The sequence below is a fragment of the Gallus gallus genome, chromosome 19 (assembly GCF_016699485.2).
Source record: "Gallus gallus isolate bGalGal1 chromosome 19, bGalGal1.mat.broiler.GRCg7b, whole genome shotgun sequence".
NCBI lineage: Eukaryota > Metazoa > Chordata > Aves > Galliformes > Phasianidae > Gallus > Gallus gallus.
In genome coordinates this window covers 1878038-1891876 of record NC_052550.1, presented here as the reverse complement: position 1 = coordinate 1891876, position 13839 = coordinate 1878038, and the positions used below count along the sequence as shown (strand labels likewise).

The window sequence follows — 13839 nt, the reverse complement described above, 5'->3', positions numbered from 1 at the left end:
TGAATTGTAGAAGCACAATTATATGTTATTCAAGATGAGAAAAAACAACATTGAGCACCAGAGTGAAGTAGCGAAGCCAGCCAAGCAGACCAAGCAACAGCAGATGAGGTTATGCATTAACAATTGCAAGACTGGGGATACTGAAAGAAAGAACTATTCATGCACGGCGCTGGCCTCTAAATTAACTCGAGTGCTTCAGCAGAATGACCTGTGGGCAGCTCAATTGATATTTTTGTTCAGCGCACTGAAACAGTTCAAGAAGATGTAAATAATTGCAGGCTGAGTAAAATCTTAGAGTCTGGAACCGAAAACATTGCCGTTGTTCAAAGCGATTGCTCGAAGCGGCCTTTGATGGCCGTGCTGTTGTCACTGTGCTTGGTCCCCTGAAAGACAGAGCTGATCAGTAGGTGGAGATGTGTGCAGGTAAGGAGAGGCCATGCCGTGCTCCAACGTTGGCAGGGCTGGAGCTGAGTGTGGGGGAGATGGAGGAGACATCAGAGTTTCCAAGGGTAATGGTAGAAGCAATAGCTGAGGTAATCCATCTCCTTCCTATGTGACACAAGAACAGGGCAGCTCCCTGGGGAGCTGCTCAGGTTCCCACCAGATGCTGCACAACAAACAGTGCTGCAGGAGGGCTGGGAAGGCACGGCTGGCGGAAGTGAGAGTATGACAGGCAGCCACAAAACCACTGGGAAAAGTGGTTTCATTCGGTACTGATGTGTGCAGTGTGCTGGGCTTTGCTTTCCCTTTCTTTCACCCACACGCTGTCATTCAGACCTATGTCCTGATGTGCTCGAGTGAACTCAGCAGTGAAAAGAGCTGTGAGGGCTGTAAAAGTAAAATTAGGCCCTTGTGAACAGTTCATTTTTATCATTCCATCAGTGGCTCTGTGGCCCAGTCTGGCTTTTGCAGTGCTCTGTCTCTGTGGAACAACACAATCACCCTATTTCCAAGTGCTTTTATTTTTTTTTTGCTTGCTTTTTTTTTTTTTTTTTTTTTTTGGTACAATAAAGATGTACTTTTACGTGGTACTTTGCAGAATCATTTAATGTTGTTTGTTTTTAATCTGTTGTGTGATTAAAACAGATTAATGTTGTTGTAACGTAAAAACCCTCCAGGGGTTTTGTTCTCTTTGTAAATATTCTCTTGGATCTTTTTTGTCTTCTAAACTGTGTGTAGGGAGAGTATTTTAATGGGACCTGGGGAGAAAAGAGCAGCATTTTAAACTTAATATAAGAATTTAATTTTTAATAGGTTTCGTTTGGGGCTGGAGTATTCATACTGAAGTGGAAATTAAAGTGTCTGGATGCTTTGTGTGTAAGCTGTTGGAAAGTCTATAAAGCGATGTGTGGGTAAAAGCCTTTCTTTCTTATCTGATCTTACAAATATGCAGTTAGAGAAGCTATTGATTGATATCATTCATTCATATTTGACCTAGTTTTGCAAATTCATCTTTGAGTTTTCTTTAGTTAGTCCATGCAGGTGTGCTGTGCGGAGCATGGGTTGACCTGCTGTCCTCCAGCAGGGCTCCTGGTCCTCTCCACATTTGTTTGTGGAGGCACAAGAAGTTAAGACAGCGATTAAATCTCTTCCAGACTGTTGCATGCCATACAGGTGGGTGCACAGTGGTTCACTGAGCCATACAGGCAGCAGTGGGTTGTGTTCATGTTAAGGTAAAATGCCTGTGGTCTCTCCAGGTTGGCAGGTGAGAAGGGTGAAAAGAGATACTCGTTGCTTAGAGTCATAGAACCATTAAGGTTGGAAAAGACCTCTAACATCATTTAGTCCCACTGCCCACCTTCCACCAATACTGCCCACTAAAACACGTCCCCCAGTGCCACATCTCCACGGCTCTGGAGCACCTTCAGGCACAGTGACCCCACCACCCCCTGGGGAGCTGTGCCGGTACCTGACCACTCTTTTGGACAGGTTTTTCCTAATATCCAACCTGACCCTCCCCTGGAGCAGCTTAATGCCATCACTTCTCATCCTGTGGCTGTTACGGGGAGCAGAGGCCAACCCCCATCACCACCAGCTCCTTTCAGGCAGTTGTAGAGAGCAGTGAGGTCTCCCCTGAGCCTCCTCTGCTCAACGCTGACCCATCCCAGCTCCCTCAGCCGCTCCCCATCAGATGTGTGCTCCAGAGCCCTCCCAGCCTTGTTTACTTCATACGTTTACTCCGCCATTTGCCTGGTAGTAAAGACTGCAATTTCCTTCAGGGTTAGGGAGATTTGTACTCTGCGTTACGGTCTGCTAGCAGGCTTTAGTCACCTAACGCTGGTGAGGAGGTGGAAAGCTCCATGCTTTGCTAGTCAGGAGGCCCTTCCGTGTCATACCTCCAGAGAGAGGCTGGAGCCCCACACCACAGAGATCCAATCTGACTGCCATCCCGCCTGGGAGCGGCTCTGTCTCCTCCTGCTCGGCTGTGAGGACAGGCGGGCCCAGGCAGAGGTTAGGCCTGTGTGAGTCACAAGGTCACCACACGTCTTTGCAGCCAGCCTGCCTTGGTTCGTACCCAGGGCGCTGTACAAGGAGCAGGTGGTGGCGAGACGCCGATGACAAGAGCCCTGTTTATGGCTAATGAGCCCCTCCAGCAGTTACGGAGATAACCAGCAGCCGTCCCTGCTGCATATACATTTCCAGGTCTGTGAGCTTAGCTTAATACCTCTGCCTTATCTCGGCGTTGCGGACTGCTTTCTGTCTTCATGTGGAGGCATCAGAATGGCCTCAGGCTCTTTGGTAAGATTAAGAGCTTCCCCTGGCATACTGACAAGGAGGAAATTTAAGGAACAAGAGTATTTAATTTAAAGCTAATCTGGTCTTTGTGAAAGCAGGGGATTAGACCATTAAGTTCTACGCGCCTGGCAGGTTTCTGCCACTGATGGCACAGATGTGTGTCTCCTGAAGGCTGTGTGTGTCTCTGTGCATGCTCTGTTCCTAGAATCCAGGTTTAAGCCGTGCTAGGAAGAGTAACTTAGAGAAAACGATCGGTGCATGTGTTGTGGGCACAGCCTCCTTCCTCACCAGGTCTGGCTTTTAAGTGCTTTCAGTAGTTTACAATGAAATTAGTGGCTGTTGGTAAACATTCAGCTGTCTTTTTTGTTCCTCTACCCAGGAACGAACTGTAAGTTAGCTTCCAGTGGATGCTGGAGGACTTCTAGCACGCATGGCAGGCTTAGCACCTCTTGGGAGCAGGGCCTTGGATCCCTTAGAGGTGAGATGCACATCCCCACCTGCAGCCGAAGCCATTTGCATGAGCTGCTTTCCCTCTTCCCTTTGAATCAGTTTTATATCCCTGCCTTGATAACAGTTAAATCCTCCTCACTTCCATCAGAGCACCACAAGTGAGTTAACGTACAGATATTTATATGCAAAGGTGCATACACAGGTGCACACACACTCGCACACATAAATATGTATTTTGTAATGGATTATCTGTTAAAATGGAGCTCTTAATGGTTTGTTTCTAAATGGTAATGGGCCCAGTTGATTTTCTATGAATTTTCTGTGTTATACGAGAGGCTGTTACAGTTTCAGATTTGTGCTTATTATATAAGGGTATGGGCATGATTATGAAGTATTCATAATTGTCAGGGCCTAACAGAAAGCTAAACAAATGAGCAAAGGACATGATTATTAAAAGCTCATGGCTGTCAGCCTCACTGCAAAGTGAAGAAAAAAAAATCAACTAGATAATTTTCATATATTTGAATGCATAACAAGAAGTAGTGGAACAAAATTAATCACCATGTATTACATCTTCTTACTCACTTTCTTACTCAGATGCATCCTCTGTACCACAATGAAGAGTGGTGGCGTCAGGCCAGGGTTGAATTTGACCTTTTTCCAATCCCTGCCATTATTTTCGTGAAAGCAATGGAAAGAGGCCTTAAGCAAGAGCTGATTCTTGTTTTGCACCAGCCCCTGAGCTGAAGAGCTCATAATGTAAATACTTGGAGGAGGAAACAGGACAAATGCTGACCTAACAGTGTCCTTGGGGAGCTGGAACAGAACTTTAATCTTCTCTGGTGCTTCATCCCTGAGTCCTGATCATTCTCCACAGATCATTTTTTTCTGTATATTTGGAGACATTGCAAAATCACTTTGCCCAATACATCCTGAAGGGTTATTGCTGAAAGGTTCTCGTAGCATTGTAAGAAGTATGTGCTTCAGCATATCTAGTACCTATTAAACCTGGTGAAATAATGGGGTTTTCCTATGTCAGAACAAATCACGCCTGCGCCAAAATAGCTGCAGACGTTCTCCAGGACTTAATGAGCTCTTGCTGTTTTACAGTGGTCCTAACAATTTGTTAATGTGACTGTCCTACAGTACAGAATTATGTTATCAAAACCATCTCATACGAAGACAGGGATATCAGGGAAAGCTGATGGCACATTGCAGGAAACGTGTGTGTTTTGGGGCTGTGCTGCACTGACATGGAATTCTTTTCATGGTAAAGATGGAAGCGTATGGGTGTGTAATCTTTGGTAATTCTAATTAAACAGAGGTAGTAAAAAAGGCATTCTTCCTTGGGACCATGAACTCTTTCTGAAGTCATTAAATTAGAACACAGTAAAAGAGGGCAAAACTGAGTGAGAAACTTGGCATTTCTCTTTGACTCTTAATAAGTCAGCCCAGAGTCCCAGCACGAAGCACAAAGCTGTGCCTGTTATTGCAAAATATGGAAGTTTTGGGGTCTTAAAACCCACTTTGACTTTCAAGAGCTTTTCTTGAACAAACTTCCACACCGCTAGGAAAAAAAAAAGCCAGTGTAAAATATCTGAACTAGAGCAAATGGAACAATTTGGCGACCCTAATGCCTTCATCCAGAGTTTCAAGCCTGCGAGGATGTGAGAAAGTCAATAGTGTGAATTGGAAGTTATTGATTATTTCACTGGGCTGCTGTTGAAACATCATATGTGCTTGATTTGGTCTCCGAACACCCAGCAAATGTTTGTTTCTAGTTTCGTCTCCCTTGCGAAAAGAATTGAAAACACTATAAATTGAAAATGATTTTTTTTTTCTAATTTTAAAGTATTTCTTTCTCGAAGTTAAATAAATGCTATTTGTAAAGGTTCCCCTCTCTCTGAGATGGATATTTCATGTTACAGATGGGCCTATTCTTAATTTACTTTGTAAGGCGTTGAGCCTTCTGTTCGACACTGCCATCTGCAGCCCCATTGATTTTAGGACGTTTGTGTAAGGCTGTCTGCATCTGACAGCTTGCAGGGCTGGCTCTCCGCTCCTTTGAAACAAAGCAGGTTATGGAAATGGGCTTTTCTCCTGCTGCCTCTGCGCCAGGACCAACCTCACCACCTTGCTGAATGACAGCAAGAGATTCAAATGAGAACCTCAGCTGAGAGGAAGCTTGGGGTGAGGTTCTGTGATGCGGAAGGTGTAAAGGCTGTCGTGGTACAGCAGGGTTTGCTGGATGTGAAAGGACACCAGCTACCAAAACTGAGAGCACGGAGTTGCTGAGAAGTGCTTTTACTTTGTGCTGCTGAACGTTTGCACTGCTTCACATGGGGCATGCAGCAAATGAGAGGAAAAAAAGAAGGGGATTATTGTGGGTATTTGTAGAACAGATTTGACTGTAAGATTATCCACAAAAGTAAAAATATTTACATCCCAGTTGGTTAAAAATCTGTCCGGTATGTCTATTTGTTTAGCTAGCATTAATTACCTACATCAGCTCCTTCTGGTTTGGTTAATTTCCAAGATTCAAACATTTTGCTTTAAATTGCTGGAATTAAGAGGGAAACGTACACCCTGGCAGTTTGCTGATGTAATCTTAGGAAAATACACAGTGCTCTGTGATCAGGGGCTGGGGGCTTGGATGGTCCTATGGTGGGAGTGATGGGAGAAGTTGGACCCCCTTTCATTCCAGCTCTGCAAAACCCCAAATTGCATGCACCCAGTGCATCGCTAGTACCTGCTTCCACGAGTTTAAGCTGCTGGAAGCCAAGCATACAATGCAGTGTTGTCCAGAGAGGGATGTTGTCATTCATCAGAGGCCTGTGAGGAGATGAACAGATAAAGAAAATCAAATGGAATGTAAGTCATGCAGCTGTTGAGATAAAAATGAACGTCAAGCAGTGCAAACTCATTTCTCCATGGATTACCTTTGCTAGGTGGGAGACTTGCAGGTAGCATGCTCCAGGCTGCAGGGCCAGACAAGGCTGTGTTGAGCAGGGCATTGCTGCTTTGCATCTCCAAGCCATCAGAGATGATGCAAATAATGTGGAAGCTCCTAGGCTGCAATTTGCAGATCTGAGGTTGCCAGCTGTCTGAAGGCAAGGAGCTGCTTTGCTGGGGGAGGGATCCCCCAGAGATCCCTGCAGAGCTCACATGCTGCTCTTGGATCCCTGGGCTCACGATGCAGCATCACACCTGGGCATGCTGTGCCTGCTGGTGCGTGCAAGCCCACACCATGAGTCCACAAATCCAAGTATTGCCCGCTGGATATCAGGGGCTGCCTCTGCTCAAATGTGTGCATATCGGGAGGCAACGGGGAGCTGCAATGCGGGGCTGCTGCTCATGCATGGAGCCACATGGGAGCGAGGGCTGGGGGTGGCTTTGCAAGCGTTACTTTCAGCAGCCATGTCGCTGTGAGCAAGCTTTACTGGTTCAGGCTGAAGATGGTTTTAAGAAAAGGAAATGAAAGAAGGATCCCTTGTAATCCATATCACTTTCCCGGATAAGCCCATTGCATGGCGACATCTGCATGGGAAGGGTAGCGCAGGGCAGGGAGTGTGGCCAGGGATGTAGGGAGACATCAGCACTGCTGGGGAAAACTGTGGGTCTCTGAGCCTCCTCCTGATCTGCCCAGAGCTGAGGTGGAACGTGCTCTGCACTTCGGGATCTTCACTTTGCTTTGTGGTAACAGAGAGGTGGAAGGACATATATGGGAGCAATGCAGAGCCAGGCCACCATGCTCACAGCCACCTCAGCCCTTTGTCCCCTCTTCCTTCCCCAGAGTGCCATTCACTCAACATCCCAATATTTGTAAGTTAGTTTGAGATATTCTGGTCAATCTGTAGTGTGGGAATAGGGAGATAGCTTCTCATTTCCCTAACAGATTGAAAAGTAACAAAAGGAAATTGCGAGTTGTCTTGTGTGGCTCCTGACTGAAGCTTAGTGGTAAGCGAAAGAGCATAGGAGGATTCATAGGACTGTTAGACATTTGTAGGAACACTGAGGATGTAACCACAGCGATACGAGGCAGGGTATCTGTTTGCTAGAGGGGGAACGACCCTCATTACACTGAGAGGCCCTGGCAGTGCTGTGGTTGTGTGCAGGGTATGGCCAAGGTGTGTGTGCACACATTGTCCCGCTGACTTTAATGCAAAAGAGCAAATACTGAATCAAATGGGTGCTGGTACTGTGCATCGCATGTGACTTACACAGCTGACATAAGGTGTGCTGCATGTTCCTGTTGGTGTCTTTAGAGGAAGCACTCCTAATTAATGGCACAAAGTGTCTCTACATATTTAAGGCCTTTCCTCTTAGAGCAGGGAGCGACTGCTGGCAGCTGGGGCTGTCCCAGCTCAGCAATGTGCTCCTCATACCGTCCGCAGCGCAGATCTGTGCCACATGTACTGTATATCCCCGGTGACAGCTGAGCAAACTTATGAAATAACAATTGGGGATGATTATATTGGTTCTGAGGATTAGCACAGCAGGTAGCCGTGTTGGCACAGGGCAGGGTTTGGGCCGAAGGATAAATACACATTCTTTTTATTATTGCAGCTAATGGGAATCTGCTAGACTTTGAAGCATAGAAAAGGCTCACTGGCCACCTGTGAGCTAATCACACGGATTTGCCTCATTCTGTATTTCAGCTCACTTGGAGCCTGTAATCTAATTTCCAAACAGAGATGAGAAGAGCGAACAATTCATTTTCTACTTTACATGGCTGTGCTGGTAAACTTTTAATCCTTTCAGAATTACAGTTCCTTGCAACGTGGAGGTAACAACACAGAGCCCTGTGTGCAAGACGTGAGTCTTTGAATGCACCATTTGCTGGATAATAATTAGCCTCAGCACGGCTCAACATGAATCAAAATAAAAGTTCGAAGCGTTGGACGTTTTTCAAACGATGTCTTGGAGCATGCATAGACTAAAGATTGCAGTTTTCATAGAAAATTCCTGGGTTTTCAACTTCAAAAGAACCCCACAGCAGTCGGTGTTGTCTTCAGCCCCCAGCGTTACACCCTGCTGTTGGTGTCTCTTCCATTTGTAGGACATGGTGATGTCAGTCTCATATCCTACCTAATTAATTATCTTGATAGTGGAAGGATGTGTGTGGCAGTTTTGGTCTTACTCTGGAGTTCGTTGCTCATCGTTCATTTTGGAACATATGCATGGTACCTGTTTAGGCTGGATGCCGAGCTGATACAGTAGCTGAAGGTGCTTAGATTTGTTAAAGCCCAGGTGCTGCTGTGCTTTAAGATGCGTTTATGCGACTGTTTCTCAGATAGTTTCTCTGTTTTAAAGAAAAAAATCCAGCTGACATTCTGCTCAGCTGCTTCCGTTAAGGGCAAGTCAATAAGTGAGCACTGAGTATAGGTGAGCACTGAGGTTTATGATGTGCAAAAGCCCTTTCACACCAATTCAGCATTTTTTTAGTGTTCTGTAGGGGTAGAAGCCAACACGTACTTTGGTAGCTAATCCTTGCTTGCTCCCAAGTCCCCCCACGCCAGCTTTGCACTTTCACTAGGATTTTGCTTTCATGTTGGTAGTAGAATCGTAGAATCACAGAACGGCCTGGGTTGCAAATGACCACACTGCTCATCCAGTTCCAACCCCCTGCTGTGTGCAGGGTCGCCAACCAGCAGCCCAGGCTGCCCAGAGCACATCCAGCCTGGCCTTGAATGCCTGCAGGGATGGGGCATCCACAGCCTCCTTGGGCAACCTGTTCCAGTGTCACCACCCTCTGGGTAAAAAACTTCCTCCTAATATCCAACCTAAACCTCCCCTCTCTCAGTTTAAAATCATTCCCCCTTGTAATAAAAAAATAGAGCCACAAATTTCATTTTCTGCAAACTGCTGTGAGCCGTGCTCACTGAAGTCTGTTTGTTCAAGCAGAAGGGATATATGGTTGTAGAAGTGATGTCCCCAAGAGCACAGTCAGACCTTTGCTGCAAGTTACAGTGTGATCGTCCGGAGGGGTTAAGGAGAGGACTTCTCTGATTGCATGGGGATATCTGGAGGCTCACACATTGCTCCTCCGGGTCGCTCCGAGGGCAGACGCTGTTCAGTGAGTCAGCAGTCCTATCAAAAACTCTCTTTTGCAAAACCTTCCTGAACATATTTGCAAGAAAAAAAAAAAAAAAAAAAGGCCAGTGTCATGGGTAAATGCAGAGTGGTTCATCTGATTCTGTTAGAGCATCTCACGTTGCGTGGAGCAATTAGAATATAATGGACACTTTACTGTACCAGAATGTATTCTACCAGGAGGCCCCCAGCTGTCCTGAGGTATGTGAAACCAGAGCTGATCGACGGCACAGCCTTTCTGATTGCAGATAACATTCACACAGATTGACTGGCACAAAATGACATCTCTCTGAGACCTGCCAGGTTCCCGTCATCACCCCACCTCCGTGTCTGGAAATTAATTTGATTTAAGCAAATAGATTTCATTCCGTTTGTTTATACAGTTTCAGTGGCTGGGAAGGCTGCCATCCAACTGCAGTCCGGGTAGTTCAAGTGATTGGAGCAAGCCAGTCAATATCCAGCAGATGTCAAGAGCAGGCTGGGGAGAGCCATGGTCAAGAAAACAAGATGTCAAGGCAAAGCAAACCTTTTCAAATAGTTCTGTAGTCACCTTGCAGAGGTAGATAAGGCATCATAAGGTGTTCAGACCATAAGGGGCTCTTATGACCTGCACCAAATTATGCAGGAGGTAATGATGCTCCTCTATAAATGGTTGTAATAAAAAAGCTGAACACGTTTCAGTTCTTGAATTACCATATAGGCTTCAGTGAAATGTCACATTCCTGTTTACAGAATGCTGCTGAATGGTGTAAGAACAGAACTGGTGTGTGCCAAAGAGCCACTGGTGGTCTTGTGTTTTTCTTTCTTGATTTTCTATTCCTATTAGTGTAAACTCTTTCAAGTCCTCTACCGCTGTCCCAGTTGGGAGGAATGTGGTACACAGTCATGTTTAGCTACAGAGGAAAGCTTTTATCAGCCATGCTCTGAAAGCAGGGAAACACAATATGGGCTGGCAGATCTTTAGTTACATCACAGCTGTACGTACAAACCTGTTCAGCGATTTTACCCATTTTTCTTCCATTTTAAAATAAACTCATGGGATGTGTTTTAGCACAACTGAAGAAATTCAGGCAATTTAAAAAGGGATGAGCATCACTACAAAGCTAACAGAGATGTTTACGGAGATGCTGTGTTGAGCAGGGAGCCTGAACTCTCAGTTCTACACTTACCAATATGACCCAAACAGGAAGAATCCTATAAGCAATGCTTCCTTGAACAGTTGGCTGCCATCAGCCCTTTCCTCTGTAATACTGGAAACACAGCAAAACGTGCCAAAGTGTGAGAATACTGCTAAGAAACACTGAGCGTTGGAATTGCGATTTGGAGGCTTAGTGAAGTTTTCCTGTAGACACAAAGGACCAAAACAGTTGTAATTAAAAGTGTGCATGGCCGCGTTCCTGCTGTGCTTCGCCTCAGTGTTAGCAAGAGGGGCACTGGGGTTTTGTGCTCTGTGTTTTTACTGACATCGTGCCTTTAAAATCAGGATTGAAAATTCTTGGCTCTGAAGAACAAATTCACAAAGGAAACAGTGTTATGTGTCTGGTGAGTTATGGCTATGACACCTCTCAGGGGGAATAAATGTGTTATTTTTCTATATAAACACAGCACACTGATCTTTTTTGTCCTTCATGTATTAAACTGAGCTGTCAGGCTACATTTGATCAGTGTTCATAAGGTGATGCTTTTCAAGCTGCTTTTGAAAGCCAGTTTTATTCGAGCTTATTGAAGTAATCCTGTTGCATATGAGCGGGATGAGCGTTCGGTAGAGCACTGCAGCTCCATGGCCAGAACAAACCGATAGTAAGGAGAGGGGCTGACAGAGAAGCCCCAAACATTTTTCTCCCCAACCCCTGTGGTGGAACTGATCTTGGGATAGGGTTATCCCATCCCTATTGATAACTGGAGGGAATGGTGAAGCCTCACTCTTCCCTGTTCTTTACTGCTTGCTGTCCTGGCCTGCCACCTTCTTGCCTTTTGGCAGCTCTGAGAGGCAACTGGATGGGCCGTGGGGTGCTGTCTGACAGCCAGAGGGCTGAGGAAAGGCACCGTTTGGGAGCCAGCCCAGCCTGGCGTTGGGCCGGGCAGACATTTCTGAGTCCCTCTGCAGTGTCAAAGTAGCGAAGAAATGGCTGTCATTTCTGCAGGTGCTGCAAAAAAGACCCAGCAAGCTGCTGGGCAAAAGGCTGCTGCAGAAGCTGAGCGGTTGCAAAGCAAGGAGCAAAGGGCTGTTGCCAGCAAAGTGTGGCTGAAGAATGGAGAACAAGGAGTTGGGTTGTTTTCATCATCATCTCTTTGCAATGCAGGGTTGGTTTAAGAGCTGCTTAAGTGTGAAGTCTGTGCTTCAAGCTGGTCAGTGTAAAAGCCAGGAGGGCAAGCAGCAGCACATACACATGCTGTAAGGTTGTTAGAGCTGTTAAACAGTGAAGAAACCTCATCCAGCTGAGAGAGCAAGGATTGAGATCGAGTCTAGACATACCTGAGGCGGTGCATGTTAAATCAGAGCATGCAGGCCTCAACAGGACGCACTGCAGTAGCTGGGACAAGCCGAGACCAGCAGCGGGGCAGTGCTGCAGATGGTTTAATGCAAACCTTCCCCAGGTCTGCCCCAGCTGGATGGGAATGGCGACGTGGTATGGAGCCGAGGAGCTGAGCGGTGAGTGATGTGGAAGGGGTGAAATGCTTTGGTGTGAGGCAGTGGTGCAGCTGCTGACCAGCAGTCCTTGTCAGCCTCTGCAGAAACCTGCGGGGTGCAGCAGATTAGCAGGAGAATGAACAAGAAGGGATTAGGAACGTGGGTGAACTTGTGGGAAGAAAGAGTGGGAAGACAGGAGCTGAAAAACTTGCAGTGGAGATAAAGGGGGGAAACGCTCTTCTGAAGGAATGGGTGATGGTGATGACTTACAGAGAAGTCTCTTTCTGACAGACTGGCAAGAGCCAAGTGGAATTAAAAGGTGAGGAACGAAAACCTTGCGGAAGGAAGATTTTCATGGCAGGCTTAGAAATGTACTGCTATGGGCGATAACTTTAGACTATTCAGGTGAGATTGATGCACCTCACAGGCCCGTGGTGCTGTACTGTGATTTTAGAAAGTTGGGGAAGAAAATCTCCTGCTTCTGGGTGCAAGCCAGTCTTACAGAGATCAGCATGAGCTCTCACATGCCGGGCAGGGTATTTAACCCCTGCTGGCTGCAGAGGTTTTACATCTGCTTTGGAAATATCAGTGGTAGGAAAGGTGGATTCTCGTCCTGGTGTAGAAGGGGTTGTCTGTGTCTCTGTGAGCCCGGGTGTGCTTTACAAATGCTGTGATTACAGGCCCTATTCTTCTTTAATTAAAGCACAAAATTGAAACAGGAAGCGAAAGCTTGTTGTGCTCAAACCCTTTATTATCAAAGAATAATCCCCAATTAATTTGTCAGCGTTACTTCCTACATGGGAAGTTTCCATTCTGTTCAAGAAGAATCCACTTTAATAAACTCTGGTGCTGGTAGCTGGCGAGTGACTGCTTCAGAGCTGCACAGGTATTGAGTAACTTATCACTACCTATTGGGAAAGGTTGGGAAGCCAAGAGATGTTCCCTGTTGGAAGTGAACCTTTTGCTGTGCATATGTGTGCACACGTGTGTCGAAGCAGGATTGAGTTACGGTGTTGCTTTCTATTAGGTTCCATTAGGATGCTGCAGATGCGTGCAGTTTTTTTCCCATTAAGTAAAACGCAGTGATTTGTAGGAGAGGAGCGTTTGGATGTTTTGCCCTTTGTTTTCCTCCAGAAAGCCATATCCCATCCCTTTTTGCTAAGGAAAGGCATGCTTTAAAAGGAAATCAACCATCGAGTGCTTTCAATATTATACTCACAGCATACAGGATATAGGAGTTACGTTTATGGCCTATGTTCTGTGTAACAGCTGGCTGAAATAGATTGTTTCGTGGGAAATATTGGAGCACTCTGCATTCTCAAATGGAGGCCAGCAGCAGCTCAGTGACTGAAGAATTGTCAACATCTTGTGCAATCCCATTAAGTGCTTCTTTTCATTGATCTGGAACTTTATTGTTGACAATTAAATCCATTTCCACGCAGAAGAGAAACACTTTTAATGGGAGGTAGCAAAATCTTTTGTCCTGAATGATTTTTCTTCTGTTTTATAATTAAGTACAAAGTGTGTCACAAGTCTTGCTATCCAGTTGTACTAAATACCTGCTTACTGTGGGATAATTGATATCAGCAGATGACAGAGCTGCTTGCAACACACTTTCAAATGCGTGTTTTTAATTTGCATAATCAAATACTTTGTTAGTGTCCTTGGAAATTAGGATGAAAGATGGCTGTGTGCTAAAAACCAGGCGTTGTTTTTAGCAGATTATTCTGTATCCAGTACAACAGATGAAGCGCTCTGGGGCCCTCCTGATATGTGTTGGCTGGTGCACCCAACGATCTTCCCCATCCTTTGCAGTAATAGTTTCTGTCATCTGCCTTTATTTATCCAAATGTTTCACTGACTGATGTCTAATCAATATGAAATGTACGGTCAGGACTTAAATCTGATTAATTATTTCAAGCCGTGCA

The 13839-nt window shown here is 45.7% G+C and overlaps 1 protein-coding gene across 9 annotated transcripts in view; it reads left to right on the top strand.

Moving 5' to 3' along the window:
- The window catches only part of AUTS2 (activator of transcription and developmental regulator AUTS2), a 663053-nt gene that overhangs the window by 618907 nt on the left and 30307 nt on the right, over positions 1-13839 (top strand). Inside the window, exon 1 of one of the 9 annotated variants that reach the window (XM_015295949.4) lies at positions 7543-11932. The exons of the other annotated variants lie outside the window; for them this stretch is intronic. Within the exon in view, the coding sequence (XP_015151435.1) occupies positions 11893-11932 (40 nt within the window). The 5' untranslated portion in view covers positions 7543-11892. Of the gene's footprint in view, positions 1-7542; positions 11933-13839 lie in introns of those variants that run through there. 9 annotated transcript variants of the gene reach the window in all.